This window comes from Rana temporaria, chromosome 3 (genome assembly GCF_905171775.1).
Source record: "Rana temporaria chromosome 3, aRanTem1.1, whole genome shotgun sequence".
NCBI classification, from domain to species: Eukaryota; Metazoa; Chordata; class Amphibia; order Anura; family Ranidae; genus Rana; species Rana temporaria.
In genome coordinates, this window is record NC_053491.1 from 469962341 (window position 1) to 469986672 (window position 24332).

General features: G+C 44.1%; 1 protein-coding gene across 1 annotated transcript; it reads left to right on the plus strand.

The window, feature by feature from the left end:
* The first annotated feature begins 20920 nt into the window (after positions 1 to 20920).
* On the plus strand, positions 20921 to 21865 carry LOC120930637 (olfactory receptor 510-like). The gene has a single exon (XM_040341814.1). The coding sequence runs from the start codon at positions 20921 to 20923 to the stop codon at positions 21863 to 21865; it is 945 nt and encodes a 314-aa protein (XP_040197748.1).
* The last annotated feature ends 2467 nt before the right edge of the window (positions 21866 to 24332 follow it).

The following is a 24332-nucleotide window of genomic DNA, read 5'->3' on the forward strand; positions in this document are numbered from 1 at the left end:
TACACCTGATCGGATTTTCCGTCAGATGTTTTTTCCAACGGAATTCCACTCAAGCGTGGCTTGCATACACACGGTCACACAAAAGTTCTCTGAACTTTCGACCATCAAGAACGCGGTGACGTTAAACAACATGAATGAATGAAAAACTTATAAAGCGCGGCGCATGCGAACTGAATCGCTTCTGGGCGCTAGTTGTTCGTGTCTCATGACATCAAAAGAGCAGAGTTTTGATCTGTCTTCTGAAAGTCAGGTGGTTTTCCTCCAACCGAATGCTGGTTGGTAAAGCATTCCATAGTCTAGGACCCTGAAAAGCAAACCTTCTTTCTCCTTTGGACTTGTATTTGGTTTTTGGTACCCTGACCAGATTTTGGTCGGTGGATCGCAGAACGCGATTCGAATTGTGAGGTTCTATCTTGTCGCAAAGATATTGCGGAGCCTTCCCATGGATGCACTTATGTGTCAGGCAGAGTGCTTTAAATGCAATTCTGTCTTTTACTGGCAGCCAGTGAAGGGTTCTCAACGAAGGTGAGATTGATTCCCATTTTTTCCCAGTCACCAGTCTGGCGGCCGTATTCTGAACGACTTGCAGACGGGAGATTTGGTACTTTGGGAGTCCGAGGTACAGGGCGTTAGCATAGTCCAGTCTGGAATTCACGATTGTTCCCACCACGACTGCTACGTCTTCTTTGGGGATAAATGGAATAAGTCTGCGTAGTAGGCGCAACAGATGGTGCGCTCCGCTGACTACTGACCCTATTTGTGCGTCCATTGTCATGAAGGTGTCGAAGATGACCCCGAGACTTTTGACTTTGGAGCTAGGGGTGATGATTTGGCCCAGAATGGGCGGGGGTGTCCAGGTTGTTGCCAGTTGACTCTTTCGGCTGGCGTGAAACATAAGGAGTTCTGTTTTTGAACTGTTGAGTTTAAGATAACTCTTTGTCATCCAGTTTTCTATCAAAGAGAGACATTTCTCTAAACTGGGATGATGATCCTTTTTGTTGCAGATGCGAAAATACAGTTGCATATCGTCTGCATAAGAGTGATAGAGTAGTTCTTGGCTACTGATAATATCAAAGAGAGGGCGAAGATAGATGTTGAAAAGCACCGGTGACAGGGGGGATCCTTGGGGGACTCCACATGACACCGTGCGCTTTTCCGACGTGAAAGAACCCAATTTAACTGTTTGTGATCGGTTTTCAAGAAAGGAAGAAAACCATGGTAAATCACCTTCTGCGACTTCTGCTACCTTGGCCAGTCGCATCAGTAACAGTTTGTGGTCTACCGTGTCAAAGGCTGCGCTTAGGTCCAGCAGAACCAGGAGACAAGATTCTCCTTCGTCTGCGGCCTCGAGGGCATCGTCCCATATTTTGAGTAAGGCCGTTTCTGTCCCGTGTCCGGGACATGATGAGCGTAATTGCTACAGACGATCGGATTTTCCGATAGGAATTTTTTCCGGCTGAAAATTTGAGAACCAGCTCTCAATCTTTTGTTGGCGGAAATTCCGACAGCTAAAGTCCGATAGAGCCTACACACAGTCGGAATTTCCATTCAAATGCTCAAATCGGCCTTTTGCTGTCGGAATTTCCGATCGTGTGTACGGAGCATTACTTTAATACTGGAAAGCCCCAGAATTATAAATCTTTGGCTTTCCTATCATGTTTTCTCACATCTGGACCTAACCATTTATAGAGACCCAAACGGAACCCTGCAAACAAAAATATACAAAAAATGGCCTTCCACAATCACCTCTTTCCATCTGCCCCCTTTAGAAATCAGCATCCCAGCAGGAGCAAAGAGAAACCTAAGGCCTCGTACACACGATAGGTTAACCAGAGGACAACGGTCTGAAGGACCGTTTTCATCGGTCAAAACCGATCGTGTGTGGGCCCCATAGGTTATTTAACCATAGGTTAAAAAAAAGGCAACTTGCTTTAAAATTAACCTATGGATTCCTAACCGATAGGTCAAAACCGATCGTTCATAGACACAACCATCGGTTAAAAATCCACGCATGCTCAGAATCAAGTCAACGCATGCTTGGAAGCATTGAACTTCGTTTTATTCAGCACATCGTTGTGTTTTACGTCACCGCGTTCTGACACGATCGGTTATTTAACCTATGGTGTGTAGGCGTGACGGACCATCAATCAGCTTCATCGGTTAACCTAAGACAAAGGTCCTTCAGACCGTTGTCCTCTGGTTAACCTATCGTGTGTACGAGGCTTAAGACAACAAAGCTTAAAAATCTGTAAAACAAACTAAAACATAGTCACTTTGGTACAAATAGAAATTAAGTGACATTGAAAAATTAGTTGGTATCACATCACTGTGGACATTGCAAAGGATTACAATATATAGTTACCGTTAATTCTAAAGATGATACTATGGTACACATGGACTTTTTCATAAATAAAGATACTGTATACTAAATACAACAGGATTAATATATGTGGAAAAATTTCTTTGATCCTTATTATATGTGTCTAACAAGCTTGCAAAGGGATAAAGCAATTCTGTGCCATGTGTGGGAAAAACATGATGGGAAAACAGATGGCCTTCAAGTATTAAAGTTTGGCCCCAAAAAAAGGCAAACTGGATAAGAAATTACAAAAAAATGCCCCCCCCCCGTACACTGTTAAGGTGTACCATTGGTCACTGGGGGCCAGATTCAGAGACAGCGGCGTATTTTTGTGTGGGCGTAGCGCATCTCATATGCGCTACGCCCACGGAACTCTGAGAGGCAAGAGCAGTATTCACAAAGCACTTGCTCCCTAAGCATAAATGGGCCGGCGTAAGCCCGCCTAATTCAAATTAGGAAGGTAGTGGGCGTGTTGTATTAAAATTAGCCGTGACCCCATGTAAATGAATTCCCGAACGAACGGCGCATGCTCAGAATCACGTCCCATATACTCCCTAGGATATGTCGGCTCAATGCTTTCGACGTGAACGTAACCTACGCCCAGCCCCATTCACGTACGACTTACGTAAACGACGTACAATCCAACGGCTGTTCCGACGTTTCCGACGTCCATACCTTAACATGACTTACCCCTGCTTTATGAGGGGTAAACTTACGCCGGACGTACGCCTTACGTAAACAGCGTAGATTACTGCGACGGGCGTAAGTACGTTCGTGAATCAGCGTATCTTGCTCATTTACATATTCAACGCGTAAATCAATATAGTGGCCCTAGCGGCCAGCGTAAATATGTGTCCAAGATACGATGGCGTAGGAGACTTACGTCGGTCGTAGAAAGTCAAAATTCAGGCGTATCTGTACTGTGAATTAGGCGCATAGATACGATGGCGCATCCTAGAACTTACGCGGCGTATCAACAGATACGTCGGCGTAAGTTCTCTCTGAATCTGGCCCAAAATGTATAACATGGCTTTAGTTCTGACGCATTTCACCCAATTTAAGGCTTAATCGTACAGACCTCTATGATTAAGCCCTAACTTCAGTGAAATGCATTGGGAGTATGGGGATCTCCAAAGTGTGGAGACCAAAGTGAAGCCATTTTATACATTTTGTGCCTAACATTGTGTGGGAGGTGGGAGGGGTCCCATATAGTTGTAGTCCTGGTATTGAACATGACGAGCTTTATGTAACCCATCCAGGACCTGGACACGCCATGAGCTGGCCGGAGCAATATTACAGGACATTTTGCTGTTTTAGCTTTGCTTTTGGATGAGAAACCATTACTCTTGTGGGCCAAGTGGATATTTAATTTGGATACTAAGAATCCTAATGGACTAAATGAAGACTTTGCATTCATTCCTTTGTTTGGAAAAATAAGGGTTTATGTGTATTCCAATAAGCTAATGTAATATGATTGATCACAATGAGTTAGAAGATAAGATGTAAATTATTTTTAAACATAAAGTAGATGAATCCTAAAAACTGGTTGTGCCACCCTTGGCAGCAACAACTGCAATTTAAGTTTTTGCGATAACTGTCAATGAGTCTTTCACATTGCTGTGAAGAAATTTTGACAGAATTGTTTTAATTCAGCCACAATGGAGGGTTTTCCAGCATTTCCAGCATCCAATACGGACTGTTTTTTGTCATGATACAGCATCTTAATTGGGTTCAGCCTAGGTTCACACTGCTGCAAATTCAAAATCGCGCTAAAATGCGCGATTTCACCGCGATTTCGCGGCCGCGATTTTGCCGCGATTTCGGCCGCAATTTAATGTAAATCGCGGCCCGAAATCGCAAAAAGTAGTACAGGAACTACTTTTTGAAATCGCAGATGCGGCGTCGCACTGATTAGGACAGTGCCATTGCCGACAATTGCCGGCAAATGCCGCCGATTTGAGATGCGATTTGACATGTCAAATCGCATCTCAAATCGTTCCAAATCGTACCCAGTGTGAACCAGGGCTCAATGCCGAGCTTTGACTAGGCCACTCCAAAAACCTAAATTTTGCTTTGTTTGAACCATTTGGAGGTGGACTAGCTGTTGTGTTTTGGATCATTGTCCTACTGCATAACCTAAGTGCACTTGAGCTTGAGGTCACGAATTGATGACCGGACATTCGCCTTTAGGATTTTTTTTTTGGGGGGGGGGCGAGGGGGGTTATAGGGGGATAAGATATTTGGTAGGGGATGCAGGTAGAGGCCAATGTAAGGTAAATCCGGAAGACATTCAGAAGGGTAAGAATACCCGTGAGGGGTAAGCCCAAATAGAGATATTAATATTGCGGGGTGTCTTCTTGATTGATTGATTATTTTCCTTTATTGTTAATTAAGGAACTGATGTATGGTATAATAAGGTGTGATTATTGTGACTGCCTTTACGTGTATCTGCCTATATTTTTTGAAAATAAAATGGAATATGTTCTGATGTAACGGGATGCACACCTTCCAAAAAGTTAAATTTTTGTCTCATCAGTCCACAGAATATTTGTCTAAAAGTCTTGGGGAAAATAAAGATTTTGGGGGTAAATGTGAGGTGAGCCTTTGTGTTCTTTTTGGTCAGCAGTGGCTTTGGACTTGGAACTCTCCCATGGATGCCATTTTTGCCCAGTCTCTTTCTTATTGTTGAATCATGAACACTGATCTGACCTAAGGCTAGATCTTGTTCTGGGTTATTTTATGACCTCCTGGATGAGTCGTCCTTGTGCTCTTGGAGTACGTTTTATAGGCCGCCCACTCCTGGGAAGGTTCCCCACTGTTCCAAGTTATGTCCATTTGTGGATAATGGCTCTCCCCGTGGTTCACTGGAGTTCCAAAGCCTTAGAAATGGCTTTGGAACCCTTCCTAGACCGATACATGTACATTACTTTGTTTCTAATCAGTTCTTGAATTATTTTAGATTGTGGCATGATGTGTGGCTTTTTGTGATCTGTTAGCGTGCTTCATATTGTCAGACAGCTTCTATTTATGTGATTTTTTGATTCAACAGGTCTGACAGTAATAAGTCCTGGGTGTGGCAAGTGAAATGTAACTCAGCTTTCCAAAAAATTGTGGTTAATCACAGTTCATTCATGATTTTTCACTTAGGGCCAGGCAGGTTTAAACAGCTTTTTTCCCTTAATACATGAAATGACCTCTGCAGCAATGCTGGCAGCACTCATACAACTATTTTCCAAAGACAACCTCTGGATATGACGCTGAGCAAGTGTACTCAACTAATTTGGTCAACCATGGCGAGACCTGTTCTAAGTGGACATAATAGACTATGCGAGTACACTGCAATACACATCCAATGCGGTCAAACCGCACTGCATCAGTGTAAAAGGGGCCTAAGTGTGGAATGATGAAATCATGTATATCACACATGCTGTACATGATGATGTCGCCTATGTGTGACATCATATCATTTGATGTCAGGTTAGGCATGTGGAAACATGCAAACTATGTCAACCAAGGTTGCAAGGATAGTCTGTAAAAAAATGGCATCCATAAATGCCCTTAGACAATTTTTCTGTAAAATGGCTCCATGAACAATTTAACAAAGAATGACACAAAGCACATTGACACCCCTTAAGAAGCCATGAAAATAAAGGCAAAACATGATGTGTGAACACTTTTTGCCACCCTTTTTTATGCACCCCTCAAGGTCCCTATCACGTACCTGAAGGAAGGCTAAAATTACGAGGTAGGCCTCTTTTTTATCCCCAACCCAGGTCCTGCCGATAGTGAAACAGAGGGAGCCAAGGGACAGGAGGAACACGAGTCCCGGTAGGTGTAAGCCCAGGAACTGGCAGCAGGCGATGTGATTCCCAGAAGACAGGAGAACCACCCAGTCAGGAGCGGTAGTCTTGCACTGAAGTTCAGCTGAGGCTAAGAAATCACTCCGCTTGTGCTGCAGGACTGGAATGTATGGCAGGGTTGAGCTTCTGGCAGGCTTGCAGCAGAAACTCACAGCGCATCGCAGGACTGTGATTGCAGACAGCTGTGCAGACACTCGGATGAGCCAGGAAGCCACGCAGGAGCATGGTCGCAGGGTCATCAACACGCAGGCAGCGTGGTACAGAATCAGGAACAGAACCAAAGTTAGGAACGAGCTGGGTCAGGATAAAGAGCAGGTTATCAGGATCTGAGATCAGGTCAGGAGTAAGAGCATTCCACTCCATAGCCGTGGTCCTTGGACTGCGAATCTTCACTCCCCTTTCGATTTGTAACAGGATTGGGGATGTGGAGGAGATTTTGATGTGTTGATTGGAGGGTCCGATTAGGGGTGTAGGGTTTTGTTTTCTTGCATAAATATTGAGGCGCGTTTCCTTGTGTGCATTTGTGGGTGAGGCAGAGGGTCTTGAATGTAATCTGATCCTTTACGGATAGCCAGAGGAGAGTCTTCAAGGTCGGGTAATGGATTCCCAGTAAGCCGGGTCAGCAACCAAAGAAACACACAGGAAGCACACAGCACTCAAGGAACAGCTGAAGAGCAGCCAGCATTGAAGCACAGACAGAGTCCACTTTTATTAGTCCATCTGGCGCCAAGGTACCTCGTGCACACGCACGTTCGCATTCTCATGCACCCTTCTGTGGAGATGTGTGCGTAAAAGCATCCATCTATTAGCCAAACGTCTCACAGGAATTCCCTGACATTACCCCGCCCCCCTTAGGGGCAGTCTAAGGATGCCCTCAGGATGAAGATGGAGGTAAGCTTAAACCAACTGTGGAGCATGAACATTAGACAAAGGTTCCCATGAATTATCCTCAGGGCTGTAGCCGTTCCATTAAATTCCTAGTTTCCTTTAGCAAGCAGTGGAGCAGGAGTCTTGGATCAGGAGCAGTAGATCAGGAAATGGATTAACAGCAGATCATTTTAGAAGAGACACATAAAAAAAACTGAATGAATTTTCATACTCTCAGGCAAAATTAGCTCAAAAGCTACTGAATTAATCCTCCTCTTCCTCCAGTTCCTTACAGGGAACTGGCCAATGTATCTCTGCCCCAATTTCTTTGAGGCAGGGGCATGCCAGCTTTAAGTTAATAGTAGATAGCCATACCTTATCCCCAGGTTTCAGGTCTATATTACCCCTCCTCTTCTTATCATAGAATCTCTTATTGTTTGCCTGAGATTTGATAATGACTTCTTGCAAGAACTGATTATTGGATCTCCAGAATTCCAGCAATCCTGTATTGCTGGTGCCAAAGATTATTGGGGAACATTTGAAAGAAGGAAGCTTGAAATCTGTAATTTGCAAAGAAAGGTGTCTGTTTCATAGCAGGATACATTGAGTTGTTATACGCAAACGCTGCTAATGGAAGAAGAGATGCCCAATCAGCTTGTGGAAAGAAGAAAAACAGTGTAAATATTGTTTTAGGGTCTGGTTAGTCCTCTTTGTCTGATCGTTAGTTTGTGGATGATAGGCTGATGACAAACAGTGTTTAATGCCCAAAACTTCACAAAAAGCCTTCCAGAACCTGGAAGTGAATTGTACCCCACAGTCCGAAGTGATGTTAATAGGAATACTGTGTAGACGTACCACTTCCCTGATGGAAGCGGAAGCAGTCTCTGTGGCAGAAGCGGTAACTTTCAAAGGCACAAAGTGGGCCATCTTGGACGAACGATCCACTATCATGAAGATGGTGGTGAATCCTTCGGATGGGTATAATTTTAGACAATAAAGTCCATTGAGATCATGCTCTATAATTCATTGGGCACAGGAAGGGGTTCCAACAGACCCCAATTTTTAGCTCTATCAGACTTGATCTGTAAACATGCCGTGCATGATTTAACATAGTCTCTGCAATTCTGTTCCAGGTCTGGCCACCAGAGTGAGCGAAGAACTAAGTCTGAAGTCTTATGCTCTCCAAAATGACCTGTCAGGGGATGATCATGGCACATGTAAAGGACCGCCGTCCACAAATGCTATGGAATAAAGATCTTCTCACCGTGGAAATAAATACCCTTATTTAGTTGAAGACGAAGTTCCTTGGGTGGAAGGTGTTGTAATAGTCATCTGTTGCAAGTATATTATGGACTTTGCTCTGTGTTGAAAGTCAATAAATTGCATCGCTCTGGAAGAATCGGGATGCTGCGGAGAATTATCATCATCATACTAATAATAACTACTAATTAATTATTTAACCACTAAAAAACATCACTACAGAAGGCAGTCCAGAACTGCTGTCCTCTGATTTGAGAAATTATATCAGCCTGCAATAACAGAAAGTTTTTAGCAGGTAAAATGGTGTCAGGTTCAGAGGACACCTCAGTATCTTAAAAAATATGAGACAGGGCATCAGGCTTTCCATTCTTAGATCCTGACCGATAAGTGATATGGAAGCAAAATCTTGAGAAAAAAAAGCCCATCTGGTCTGTGGGGTCTTAGTCCTTTTTCTGTTCTTATGATCCGTGAACACAAGAATAGGATGTGCTGTTCCTTCTAGCAGATAATGCCATTCCTCCAAGGCTGATTAATTGGCAAGTAATTCCCAATTGCCAACATCATAGTTCCTCTCTGGGGCACTTAGCTTCCTAGAGAAAAAGACGACAGGGTGTAGTAGGGATTTTGTCTCCTGTCGTTGAGACGGTATGGCTCCTACAGCAATCTCGGAAGCGCCAACCTCGAGAACATATGGTAATGCAGAATTTTCTGTAAAAATTGCCAAACCCCACAAACCGCTGTACGGCTATTTTTATCAGTGGGGACAGGCCATCAAAGTATTGCGAACACCTCCTGCAGATCCATGGCAATTCCATCTGCGGAGATAATAAGTCCCAAAAACTGGATGGTGAGTTCTTCAAATTTGCATATCTCGCGTTTAGCGTACAAATGGTGTTCTCTCAGTTTGCTTAACACTTTCCTTACATGGCCCTAAAGAATCTCTAGCGAAGCCGAAGAAAAAACAGGAATATAATCTAAATAGACGATAGTGAACAAATCTGGAAAGTCCAGAAATATTTAATTCACAAAATGCTGAAAGGTAGCTGGTGTGTTACAGAGTCCAAAGGGCATCACAAGATATATAAAATGAGACCTAAAGACCGTCTTCCATTCATCACCTTCTCTGATCATGATCAAGTTTTCAGCCTCCCTAAATTCTAATTTGGAGACTATATGTGCTTCCCATAGTCGCTGGAACAGCTCAGGGATGAGTGGTAAGGGGTACCGAATTTTAATGGTAATCTTAGTCGCCACAAGGTCAGAGCATATTATCTTTTTTTCAACAAAGAATATTCCCGCCCAGCAGGTATTGAAGGTGACCAGATAAACCAATTGTCAAGATTCTCATCAATGTATTTTTGTAACTCTTTCAGTTCAAGCTCAGAGAGTGGGAAAATCCATCCGAAGGGGATCTCTACTCTTGGTAAAAGTTCAATAGGAAAATCGTAAGGTCTGTGAGGGGGAAGAGCGTCAAAGTTATTTTTATTAACCACTTCCCGCCCGGCCTATGGCCGATTTACATCCGGAAAGTGGTTATGAAATCCTGACAGGACGTTCTAGAACGTCCTGCAGTATTTCATGCCGCGCGCGCCCGTGGGGGCGCGCATCGCGGCGATCGGTGATGCGGGGTGTCAGTCTGACACCCTGCATCTCCGATCTCGGTAAAGAGCCTCCGGCGGAGACTCTTTACCACGTGATCAGCCGTGTCCAACCACGGCTGATCACGATGTAAACAGGAAGAGCCGTCGATGGCTCTTCCTCACTCGCGTCTGACAGACGCGAGTAGAGGATAGCCGATCGGCGGCTCTCCTGACAGGGGGGGTTAGCGCTGATTGTTTATCAGCGCAGCCCCCCCTCGGATCGCCACACTGGACCACCAGGGATGCCCACCCTGGAGCACCAGGGTGGGCAAAAAAAAAAAATGGCAAAAAAAAAAAGTCTAAAAAAAAAATAAAAAAAAAAAGCATAAAGAAAAAAGATGCCAGTCAGTGCCCACAAATGGGCACTGACTGGCAACCTGGCAAAAATAAGTGCTGCCACCCCAGTGTCCATCAGCGCCACCCCAGTGTCCATCAGCGCCACCCCAGTGTCCATCAGTGCCACCCCACAGTGCCCATCCATGCCCAGTGCCCACCTATCAGTGCCCATCTGTGCCACCCATAAGTATCCATCAGTGCCGCCCATCTGTGCCGCTTATGAGTGCCCATCTGTGCCGCCCATGAGTGCCCAGTGCCGCCTATGTGTGCCCATCAGTGCCGCCTATGTGTGCCCATCAGTGCCGCCTATGTGTGCCCATCAGTGCCGCCTATGTGTGCCCATCAGTGCCGCCTATGTGTGCCCATCAGTGTCGCATACCAGCGCCGCCAATCAGTGCCACCTCATCTGTGCCCGTCAGTACTACCTCATCGATGTCCATCAGTGCCATCTCATCGGTGCCCATTAGTGCCGCCATATCAGTGCCCGTAATTGAAAGAGAAAACTTATTTACAAAAAAATTAACAGAAAAAAATAAAAACGTAATTTTTTTTCCAAATTTTCAGCCTTTTTTTAGTTGTTGCGCAAAAAAAAAAAATCGCAGAGGTGATCAAATACCACCAAAAGAAAGCTCTATTTGTGGGGAAAAAAGGACGCCAATTTTGTTTGGGTACAGTGTAGCATGACCGCGCAATTGCCATTCAAAGTGCGACAGTGCTGAAAGCTGAAAATTGGCTTGGGCGGGAAGCTGCGTAAGTACCTGGTATGGAAGTGGTTAAACATGTATTGATAGACTGTGGATACCAGTTTAGTGGTTTCAGAGTCCATATTGATACTGAGGAGTTGTTCTCCCGGACTAGGTGTAGGAAGAAGATAGAATTTCTTGCAATAGTCAGAATGGAAAGTCACTTCCCCAGTGGACTAATCGATGAGAGGGTTATGGGCCTTCAACCATGGTTGCCCCAGGATAACAGGGAATAGAGGAGAAGTAATGACATCCAGACATAAGAACTCCTGATGACCTGAAGCCGTGAGACATAGGATTAGTGCAGTCTCAAGAGTGACCGGTCCAGATTTGATACCTGACCCGTCTGCCAGATGGAACAAGAAACTGTTCTTTTTGGCACACAGGGGAAGTTTATGCAGGGCAGCAAATGAAGAGTCACAAAACAACTACAAGCGCCAGAATCCACAATGGCAGGAACAGAGGGAGTCTTTTCTGCTAACCGGAAAGAAACTGGCAGAATAGTGTGGGCTCGACCAGAGTCTAATGCAGCAACTGCATGGGGTGGAGTAGAGGGTCTCCTAATGCGTCTTCTGGGACAAGTCCTTAACCCCTTAACGCCCGGCGCATGACTATATACGTCCACAGAATGGCACGTACAGGCAGAAGGGCGTGTATATATACGTCCTTGCCTTCTAGCGGGTGGGGGGTCCGATCGGGACCCCCTCCGCTGCGTGCGGCGGGCGGATTCCCTTGGGCAGCGATCTGGAACGACGGCGCGGCTATTCATTTATAGCCGCTCCGTCGCGATCGCTCCCCGGAGCTGAAGAACGGGGAGAGCCGTATGTAAACACGGCTTCCCCGTGCTTCACTGTGGCGGCGTATCGATCGAGTGGTCCTTTTTATAAGGGAGACTCGATCGATGATGTCAGTCCTACAGCCACACCCCCCTACAGTTGTAAACACACACTAGGTGAACCCTAACTCCTACAGCGCCCCCTGTGGTTAACTCCCAAACTGCAACTGTCATTTTCACAATAAACAATGCAATTTAAATGCATTTTTTGCTGTGAAAATGACAATGGTCCCAAAAATGTGTCAAAATTGTCCGAAGTGTCCGCCATAATGTCGCAGTCACGAAAAAATCGCTGATCGCCGCCAATAGTAGTAAAAAAAAAAAAAATTATAAAAATGCAATAAAACTATCCCCTATTTTGTAAACGCTATAAATTTTGCGCAAACCAATCGATAAACGCTTATTGCGATTTTTTTTACCAAAAATAGGTAGAAGAATACGTATCGGCCTAAACTGAGGAAAGAAAAAATGTTTATATATGTTTTTGGGGGATATTTATTATAGCAAAAAGTAACAAATATTGCATTTTTTTCAAAATTGTCGCTCTATTTTTGTTTATAGCACAAAAAATAAAAACCGCAGAGGTGATCAAATACCACCAAAAGAAAGCTCTATTTGTGGGGAAAAAAGGACGCCAATTTTGTTTGGGAGCCACATCGCACAACCGTGCAATTGTCTGTTAAAGCGACGCAGTGCCAAATCGCAAAACCTGGCCTGGGCATTTAGCTGCCTAAAGGTCCGGGGCTTAAGTGGTTAAAAAGTGTCCTGCATCGCCAAAGTAGAGGCAGAGATTACCACAGCGACATTGTGACCGTTCTTGTTTGAACAGAGGAGGTCTCGGAAAACTAGAACCTGGAGACTCCTTCATGTCAGAAGTGTCCCTTGTCATGGCCCCAATGGCGACAGACAATGGAGCCCCATAACTAGCAGACACAGGAAGGAGATTTCCAGACCTTTCTAACTGTCTTTCACGCAGACGGCGATCAATATGTATGCAGAGATGAATTAAATCATTTAGGGAGATGGGTGTTTCAACCCTAGCAAGTTCATCTTTGATAGTTTCAGACAAGCCAAGACAAAATTGAAAGCCTAATGCCGAGTTATTCCATTCAGTATCAGCGCTCCATAACCGAAAATCAAATGCATAGTTCTCCACAGATCTTGGGGCCTGTTGCAAGTGGCTCAGCATGGTTTCAGCAGTCTGGTGACGGAAAGGATCAGCATATAACTGGGACATAGCTGCGAAAAAGGAGTTCTCTGAAGCCAAGGTAGGATCACGTTGCTCCCGAAGCTGGTGCGCCCAGGCCTGAGGCTCCTCCAGAAGCAGGGAGATGAGGAACCCCACCTTCACTTCCTCAGTAAAGAACACTCAAGGCAACAGAGAGAAATAAAGCTTGCAGGCATTCTGAAGAAATCGGTCAGTTTACGGGGTCCTTCTCTTTACTTTCGCTTCCCCATTAGTTCTCTCCTGCTGCCTGGGTGTCAGGGAAGGTGTGGGGAGGATTGAGAACAGTTCTCCATCGCTTGGTGCCGCTCTGTGGATCCTGCTGTCCCGGAGCTAGGCTTCTATGTGGCCATGTCCTCCAGCTGCTGGTCACACTCCCCGAAATCTGCTTTTTTAATAAAGGACATTCAGCGAGGCACATATGCTTTCCTAACAGAGTAAATTATAGGGACATGATAAGTGGCTTTACAACCACTTTAAACTCTTTAATTTGCTAGTGTGCCACAACCATGGGTACTATTTCAGCGAATGCTGCAATCCTACATACATTTCGGTATGGCGCACTTTGCACGTGCCACGTCTCTGCTCCACCTGAGAGGAAAGGGGCACAGTTTGGCACCTTCACTTTGGGCACCAGGTGACCTTTTCCTAGCACTGCTTCCAGCACAGGGTATTGGCTGGTTAGAAGTAAGTAAAATGTGAAGGCCAGTCCAGCATAAACGACATCTGCAGATCATACTACTGTTGGAAAAGTACATTTCACAAACAACAATGGCATGGTGAATGAGGACTGAGGGGTAGGGCAATTCTATTTTCTTGCTGTTCTCCAATATAACTCAAGAGGACAGAATAATAACTGGTGTCAGCTCTTCTGAAATGTTTCCTCTTGACGGTGAAGGAGGAGATAAGAACCTCTATCTCCATGATTTCACTGACTGCAGAAGCCCATTGACACATCATTGGTCAATTTGGCTGGGATGCAGGATTTAGCTGTGTTTAAGTAATGGATTAGTAGGGTGTGTATGTAGGCGGCGACTTTAATTCCACTTTGCATTTGACGGAAGACAGATCCACCGCAAAGGTATCACCTAGGACCTCACTAATCTCTGACCAGACGTATCTAGCATCTACCATGGACTCTCTCCATTTCACTGACCTATGGCGACTTTCTCACCCACTGGATAGAGAATACACATTTTACTCCATCCCCCATAGAGACCCTCTTTACACAATAGTCCACAGCATGCACCCTTAAATCAAGTTTCACAGAACACCCCTTACATCAGATCTGATGTATATGGGGTCTCTGCAGACTCTGATGTAAGGGGGGCCTCTGTGTGGACTCTGATGTAAGGGGGGACTCTGATGTAAGGGGGGCCTCTGATGTAAGGGGGGCCTCTGTGCGGACTCTGATGTAAGGGGGGACTCTGTGCGGATTCTGATGTAAGGGGGGCCTCTGTGTGGACTCTGATCTGATGTAAGGGGGACTCTGTGCAGATTCTGATGTAAGGGGGGCCTCTGTGCGGACTCTGATGTAAGGGGAGGCCCTATGCGGACTCTTGCGATCTTGAAAAATCTTAGACTGTTTTCCTCGATCCATCACTTTTCCACGCTCTATGGGCCACTTGACTGGACTTGCCCGAAGAGTAAGACTTGAGAGGCTGTGAGGTGGGTGGCGACGGGCAGAGAGTCGCTGTGCAGAGTGGCAGTGCCATTTCACCGGACAGAGACACCAGGAGGGATTCCTGGTGTCTAGAGTCTATCAGCAACGCCCACTACACTTGCTTATAAAATGAAAACTTTTGATTTTTCACTTTCGTGTTCCATAGACTTTAAAGGTGTTTGCATGTTCTGGTGCGAACCAAACCGAGGGGGGGGGGGGGTAATTGGCTCACCCCTAGTTCCCAATAAAAACTGCTGAAGTCTGAGGGCCACACATCATATACCAAAGGGTTACATGTGGCCCTTAGGCCATAGGCTGAGCATCACAGCTCTAAGCCAACTGATCCAAGTTCAAAGACCAGAAGGTACATTATGATTAGATAACTGCTCTGGATGGAACTGTAACGAGACCCTTGCTCACTCCGTTCCACTCTCCTGACACTCCTCTGCTGCTATTGAATCAGATTGCTGATAACAACATCTGATGGTTCGGTCATCCAAGGCTCCGGGTTTTGAACTACAGCTATGTGCCATTCGAAATCCATCAGAACAAACACCAGGCAGGCTGTATGTAAGTTCAAACAGGAAACTATTTTATTGGATGCACACACACTTTTGTACAGCAGTTTGAACACCCCACCCCCAACAACCGCTTTCCTATTGGTCAATTGTAAAGTACATTGTAGTTCTCAATTAGGTCCTCTTAGCCATGAGGACTTGAAACAGGGTCAGCAGGGATTGGTCTGATAGCTTGAATAGGAGGACTGCTATGTGTAATCAGACAGAAGCCCCAGGGGGCAATCAAAGTGCACAAACAGCCAAACACAGAACAATGCTTTTCCTCCAGACCATGAAGCCATCTGAAGGGGGGGTTAGCTTTAAGACAGGGCAGAAGACCCCCCACTGTGTAACAGATTCAAACACTTCAGCATTCCAAGCTCCATGATAATACTCCCCCCTGAGAAACAGTCCAACAGCCACAGTGGGACCCCGAACGGGTCAACTCGAGGTTGTTGGAAAAGTTATCTTAAGGTTCCAGGTCTGTCTGCCGGGATAACCCATCCGCCTTCCTGTTTTCAGGCCCTGGCCCATAATCGGAAGGCAAGAGGCTCGCATTCAGTCCTCTCTAAAAGCCTCTGTCCCGGCTAGGTCTGTCACAGGAACATACCACATTAATTAGCCATGGAAGGGTTGGGTTCGCCTCAAACCTATTTGAGATCCGAAACTGAATCATTATATACTGTAAAAATTAGTAATGAGCCACCCAGTGCTTACACAGTTCCATGATATTAATTAGTCACTTTATAAAACTCAGGTGCAAAGTTGGTGCGCTCAGGGGATTGACAATGAATGTATTCCCCAGGTATTCTCCCATCCACCATGAACCTTATAAAGTCTCCTCAAAAGCTGCCAATTATCAGAACTTGCAGAGAAAAACAGAAAAAAAATCTGATTCTGAGACTTTCTGATTCTGAGAAAAACAACACCTGTAAGAGGACTACTGACATCAAATGATACTGTCCTGTATCTGTATCCCTGTATCCCCTGTATCCCTGTATCCCTGTATCCTGTACACCTGTAAGAGGACTACTGACATCAAATGATACTGTCCAAACACAGGTATTTATTGGGGATAAAAAATCCAGATATATCCATAATTTCTTCATTGAGTTCAAGAAAAAAAATGCTATTATAGCGAAGGTCATGCTACAGATATTTTTTTTTTTTACACAATTTTAAATTTCCAGTTATTTGTAATTTTAAGAAATGTACCGTTTAATGAGCTGAAGTTATAAAATTGTTACTGCATTTTGAAATGTTAATTGTACATCTTAGAGAACTTTATGTATGACCTAAAAAATGACTAGAAGGTAAGAAATAACTACACTCAAGAATGCAATGAGGCAGCCCTTACAGTAGATGTGGTGGCTGCTTTGTTTACTTTTTCTTAGACCAGTGGTTCTCAACCTTGCTAGTGCCGTGACCCCTTGATAAAATTTCACAAGTTATGGGAACCCCTAACAGTAAAATTATTTTCATACCAAGTAATTTGTGCCCCTAACCCACAGACATTTAACGCTCCCTAAGTCCCTTCCACTCATACAGTATTGAACCCCCTTATGGTACATTTTAGGATGTACCACTCTTTGTTCTCCTTTCTTTCCCTTTTTACCTTTCTATCCTACATTTTAGTTTTTTCCCCATCCCTCGCTCAACCCATCTTTCTTGTTCTTTCTCTCCCTTTCTTTGTTCCTCCCCCTCTTTTTCTCTCCCTTCCATGTATTCTCTATTTTTATGGTGAGGGGGGGTTGGGATGAGTGGCAGTGCTGGCGGGGAGTTGGGATGAGTGTCAGTGCTGGGGGGATGGGATCAGTGGAAGTGCTGGGGGGAGTTCTGATCAGTCAACTTAGGTGCTCTTGAAGGTCATCTGCTGATCTGAGAACTGTAGTGGGGACTTTCGATGGCAACTATAATCACAGGTAGTATTACTCTCTGTGTCACCGGCTTTGTGGTGTCTCGTTGCAGAGACACCTATGCCGAAATCAGGAGATAGGGTGTCCTCCAGCCCCTCCAACTTCACATTCCTCACCAGTAAGCTGACTTCTTGTCTCTGCCGAACTGAATGGGTGGCTGCGAAGTGGCTGAGTGGGTGGGAGCGGGCTCCAGGGACAGCCCTGCTGGGCGGCCGCAAAAAGACTGGGAGAGCGGTGCAGGCTTCAGGATTCGGTGACCCCTGGCAAATCATCATTCGACCCCCGAGGGGGTCCCGACCCCCAGGTTGAGAACCACTGTCTTAGACTAAGAACATTTTCTGAAAGTACAAATGCTTGCTAAAAGCTAAAGCTGGCAACAGATTATACAATTTCCTTTAAATGTACCTTCAATTATGTAGTGCAGGGGCCTGCCTGATAGCATACAACTTGAAAGTGTTTAGGTTTGACCTCATATTTTATGGTTTTGGTAAATGTAAAGAAAAAGTGTACAAGACAATTGTATAATGTGTAGCATAGCTTAAAGGGGTTGTAAAGGTTTTTTATTTTCTAAATAGGTTCCTTTAAGCTAGTGCATTTTCCTTCAATTTCCCTTCTAAATGTTTTTTTTCTTTGTCTGAATTTCTCACTTCCTGTTCCTCCTCAGTTAGCTTTTCAGTAAGCTGTTCTGGCTGACCGCCCAGATGATGGTATGAAGTTTACTGAGGAGAAACAGGAGCTGAGAAATTCAGACAAAGAAAATAAACATTTAAAAGGGAAATGGAAGGAAAAGGTAAGTGAACCAACAATGCACTAGCTTAAAGGAACCTATTTAGAAAAATAAAAAACAAACCTTTACAACCCCCTTTAAGGCCCCGTACACACCATAGAATCCATCCGCTGAAAAATCTCAGCGGATCGGTTTCAGCGGATAGATTCTATGGTGTGTACATTCCTGCGGATATTTATCCGCGGGAATTTCACGATTCCAGCAGATAAAAATTTGTAGACATGTCTACAAATCTATCCGCTTGAATCGATCCCAACGGATTGATCCGCTGGTCTGTACAGACTCACCGGATCAATCCGTCCGAAGGGATCCCCCGCATGCGTCGTAATGATTCGACGCATGCGTGGAATTCCTTATATGACAGTGTCGCGCTCGTCGCCGCGTCATCATCGCGGCAACGGCGCGACATCTCATCGTGAGCGTATTTCGGCGCGGATTTCGATACTATGGTGAGTACACTCCATCGGATCCAAATCCGCTGAAATCCTCGAGAGGATTTATCCGCTGGACCGTATCCGCGGATAAATCCTCTCGTGTGTACTAGGCCTGAGATTGGCCTTACCCTGGTCGATCCAAATTTCTATCAGTGTGTTGGCTTCCCTGGTCAACAGAAGTTGATTGTTTTATTTTGGAATATTTTTGGATCACCATCAACTTCAGCCACTGATTGGGATATTTTGACAATGGCGGGTGCCATGTTTGTGTGGATGGAGATCTGTTATTGGCCAACCTTGTATGGCTAGCCTTTTTTTTTTATTTGACTTTATTTACGTTTTTCCTAATACAGTAAAACCAGGGTTTGCAAGCATAATTCATTCCAGAAACATGCTTCTAATTCAAAGCACTTGTATATCAAAGCATTTTTTTTTACAGGGTATAAAAGAGAAGAGAAGAACCTCTAATGCCACGTACACACGATCGGATATCTGATGAAAACAAACCGATGGATTTTTTCATCAGATATCCAATGAAGCTGACTTTCATCAGTCTTGCCCACACACCATTGGTTAAAAATCCGATCTTGTCCAACGCGGTGACGTAAAACACAACGACGTGCAGAGAAAAATTAAGTTCAATGCTTCCAAGCATGCGTCGACTTTATTCTGAGCATGCATGGATTTTCGTCCGATGGATTTCCCCACAGACGATCGTTTTTTTCCATCGTTTTTTTAACCATACGAAAAATTTAAAACAGGTTCTATTTTTTTTCACCGATGGGAAAAAAAACTGATGGGGCCCACACACGATCGGTTCGTCCGATGAAAACGGTCCATCGGTCCGTTTTCATCAGATGAACCGATCGTGTGTACAGGGCATAAGTGTAGCTAGTGCCCAGCTAGTGCCCAGCTGTGCCCAGCTGTTTTTTGTTTTAACATTTGGATTTGTAAATTTTAAAGTGTTTATTTTCCTCCTCTGTGATCTTTTTCTTGGACCAAATTACTTAGTAAAGCACTTTTGTTAGGTTTTTTTTTAACACCAGTTAGGAAGATTTATTTTGCTTTTTATTACTTTTAAACAGCGCAGCACCAGCCACTTTTATACACTTTGCATTACTGCAGCAGTTTGTTGATATTCCTTTATTTCCATATTAGCACGGAAATACATTGCATTTTACTTAGTAAACACACTTTCATGTTCATTGACAGATAAGTAATTATTATTATTATTATTATTATTATTATTATTATTATTATTATTATTATATAGCACCAACAGGTTACGCAGCACTTTACAATATAAAAGGGGGGCAGTACAGTTACAATACAAAAAAATAGAGGGTCAAGAGTGCCCTGCTGATAAGAGCATACAATCAAATAGGGTGGGGCAACTGGTACAGAAGGTTGTAACTGTGGGAATGAGCTGATGGAAGGGATACAAGATTAGTTGGAGGTGGAATAGGCTTCCCTGAAGAGATGAGTTGCCTAAAGGCAGCCAGAGTAGGAAATAGCCAGACAGATTGAGGTAAGGAGTTCTAGAGGATGAGAGAGGCTCTGGAGAAGTCCTGGAGATGAGCATGGGGGGAAGAGACAAGGAAGCTTGAGAGCAGTAGGTCCTGAGAGAAGCAGGGAGGGCGGTTTTGGTGATATTTGAAACCAATCATTACATTAAGGGGTTGGTTTGCTAAAACTGGGGAGTTCAAAATCTGGTGCAGCTCTGCATAGAAACCAATCAGCTTCCAGGTTTTTTTTTGTCAAAGCTTAACTGAACAAGCTGAAGTTCGAAGCTGATTGGCTACAATGCACAGCTGCACCAGATTTTGCACTCTCCGGTTTTACTAACTAAATCAATCCCTAAAGCCTCGTACACACGACCGGTTTTCCCAGCAGGAGAGCTTTGGGCTGGGAAAACCGGACATGTGTATGCTTCCTCACAATTTTCCCATAAGGAAAACAGCCAGGGATCCCGTCGGGAAAATAGAGAACCTGCTCTCTATTTTCCCGTTGGGATTCCCAGCGTTTTTTTCCGCCAGATCTACTACTTACCTATGGAAAAGACTATGAGGCAGTGCCGATGGAGCATACACACGGCCGGGATTCCCGGGCCAAAGCTCCATGGCAGTTTTCCTGCCTGGTTCTCGGCTTTCCCCTCGGTTTTCTCGGCTGACTCTGTGTACAGGGCTTCAGAGTCTCTTTCCTACTCTCCTTCTCCTTTTTACATGTTTGTCTATGACTTGAATATCAACCAAGACCTTCAAAACATAGAAAGAACAATCCTTCTGGTAAATGTAGGCACAGAAATTGATTAGTTAATTTGTGGAAAAAAAAAACTTGATTTAATTTTAATTTGAGTTAAACCTGTATTTTCTATCATCGCATCTGATCATATTTTATTTTTTTAGGAAAAAAAATCATTGGTGTCTTCCAACTAAAGAATGTGTGACCCCAACCAGACTCAGGTCACACAAATAAAACTACTTGGATTTCAAGGTCTTTATAAATTCAGGATTCTGCTGTTTATTGTGTTCCTTCTAACATACATGATGATCCTAAGTGGAAATATATTAATAATCTTTTTAGTGACAACTGTTGATCAGCTTAAATCTCCAATGTACTTCTTTCTCAAGTATTTGGCTACATCTGATGTCCTACTGACCACCAGTGTGGTGCCCATGACACTCGATATCATCCTCAAAGATGAAGGAAGATTATCACTGGATGTTTGCATTACTCAGCTTTATTTTTTTGGTATATGTAGCTACTTGCAATGTTTTCTGATCGCCATCATGTCCTACGATCGGTATTTGGCTATCTGCAATCCAATACGATATCCCTCACTTATCAATTCTCATGTTTGCCTCCAGGTGATCGTTGGGTTATATTTCTGTGTTATCATTTTAGTATCAAGTGAACTGATTATGATCTACAGGTTTGATTACTGTGGGCTGAATTATATAGACCACTTTTTCTGTGATTTTTTCCCAGTGGTTGAATTGTCCACCTCGGATACTTCTGCTTTAAAGCTACAAGATTTTATTATTTCAATCATCACCATATGTTTACCATTTGCTTTTATTTTACTTACATACATTTGCATCATAGTCACTATTTTAAAGATATCATCTGCACATGGGCGTAGAAAAGCCTTCTCCACTTGTAGTTCCCATGTAACCTTGGTTGGGGCTTTCTATGGGGCATTGATCATTGTCTACATGACACCATCAGATGAAAGCTCAAGCTACATGAATAAGTATAGATCTTTATTGTATGTCATGGTGTCTCCACTGATCAATCCAATCATTTACAGCTTAAGAAACCGTGAGATCAAGGGAGCTCTGCAAAAAACCTTAGCTGATTTTAGGAATTTTGTTAGGAAATAAAGATTTTTAAACAAAGGTGTGTTTCTCTGCTGAAGTGTAATGAGCTATCAAAGAGCTGCACCCACAGGCGTGCACAAGAGGGGCACCAAGTGCACACCCTAATCCTAAGGTTGACAACCCATCAATGGCGATCTCCCCAGTGATCATGGGCAGGTGGCAGGTAAACTGCAATTCTTCCTTGCTGACCCCCAGAACCTGGACAGGAGGTGGAATTTAGTGGAACCAATCTGTATTTTCCTGCTGCAGCAGCTAAAAGTAGGCTTCTTCTCCTCTCCCTTTTGCCGACATTCAGATGCCACAAAAGGAAAATACCAATACCATACCAATATATGCCACTTGCCCCTGTTCTTTCTGCTGCCTGGGTCCCCCTGTGAGCTCCCTTGCTCCCAGTAACGGAATGGCCCGTGACACCCAGAGACTTTTAGGCCACATACACACGGTCGTTCCAAACCGATGAGAATGGTCTGACGGGCCATTTCCATCGGTTCACCGCTGAAGTGGCCTGATGGTCTGATGTGCGTACACACCATCGTTCCAAAAACTGATCGGGTCAGAACACGGTGACATCAAACACACGACGTGCTGAATAAAACAAAGTTCAATGCTTCCAAGCATGTGTCGACTTGATTCTGAGCATGCGCTGGTTTTGAACCGATGCTTTCTGTACTAACCATTGGTTTGGACCGAACGGGCAGCGGTCCATCGGTTCGATTTTAAAGCATGTTTTAAAATTTTGGACCGAAGGACAATGAACCGATGGGCCGTACACACGGTCGGATTTGACCAATGAAACTGGACTTAAGGCCCTTTTCATCGGTTTGGACCGACCGTGTGAACAAGGCCTTAAAGGATGGGGGGTACTCCTGTGCCAGCGTCACTAATGACTCTTGGGTCTCGGGTCACCCTGTGCCCCTTTTGAGCATAGGGTGACTGAGAAATATTAATTATAAATTACATGAGATGGGACATTAATGATGATTCATGTTTTGCAGGATATCTTGGGATTTTACAGGTTGTTAAAGTCTGACTCCAAATGGAGTGTTTTCATTCAATGGGGGGACACATGCTTTTGAGGTGTTAATTGCGTAGACTCTTGAAAGACATTCTATTGTCCATTGTGTGATGCTGTGATGCTAATACTGTGATGCGTCTATTGCACTGATTAAGTCTGGAAAGTCAGATGTCTCCTTTCAGGGGTAGGGAATTAGCATGTCAATTATGTTTAGTAAAGGAGTGTGTTTGTGTGAAAAACTATTAATGATACTATGTGATAGGAATAGCAGGTGAGAGTCATAACGTCTGACTTCTCAGCTGTAGTAATTAGGTCATGTTAAATTGGTGCCAAAACGTCTGTCATAGAAATGTGTATTATGCAGGTGAATCACTTAGTATCGGAGTCCGGACGTCTGTGGAATAATTAACTTCTCTGAATGTCATTGTCTAAAAGAATGTGATTGAAGCCCCATTGTGTGATGTGTGGGTGGAGAGTTATTTGTCCCTGTGATTAACTGAAACATGCTGTGCTGTATATAAGAAAGCTAAGATACCATTAAAAATGTTCATACATTTTGAAACCAGTACCAGTGCTGTGTGAGTCTCGGTTATTCTGGGGAATGGAATGGATCGTGTCTGTTGGATGTTTGGAGTGTCAGATAAGCTGTCGTGGTTGATGGAATGGGAATATCGTAAACGGTGGTGACCGATACACTCCCCCTCCCCTCATTGCTTCAGGATGGAGAGCTGGGAAGAGGCCGGTAAATATCTCACACACGCATGTGTGTCGGAGCTTTGAGGTGCACACCCTAATGCAATAGGCTGCAACTATATATCAACTGAATACCAAAAGTAATGTGAAAACATATATACTGTATATGCACAAATAATAGTGCGCTTCTGGTTTCTATGCAAAAAAAAAATATATATATCAATATACAATCAAACAGTGAATTGAATAGTCCATAAAGTTCAATATGGAAATGTGTCGTGTTCCAATAGCAATGAAAGTATGTAGTGGAATGAAAATGTGTCTAATTCTCCTCAAGATAATGATTATCCCACCCAGTGACAAACCATGTGAATTGTTAAGGAATTTCACAATATACACCTGCCCTTCACCGTATTCAAGCCTTTTACCAGATCGTTGCAATCCCCAATTACAGAGATAAAACACACATGAGAAATAATGGACCCCTCCGGGTGTCTCAAGATGCGATCAGTATGGTCCACTGGGTTTCAACATATGATATTCCCTAATACCAGCGTCCAACTCAGACAGCCATCATAGAGGAAAAGGAAAATAGGCTGCACAGAGCGTGAATATGCTCCTGTTCCCCTTATGATGCACTGTGACGTGAAACGCATTGGATGGGGCCACGAACATGTGATGCTGTCACGCCTGCTGATGCCGGCTGTTGGCGAGGCACCATGCTGTTTGAATGCTTTTTATTGTCCTGGATCATGTGAGTAC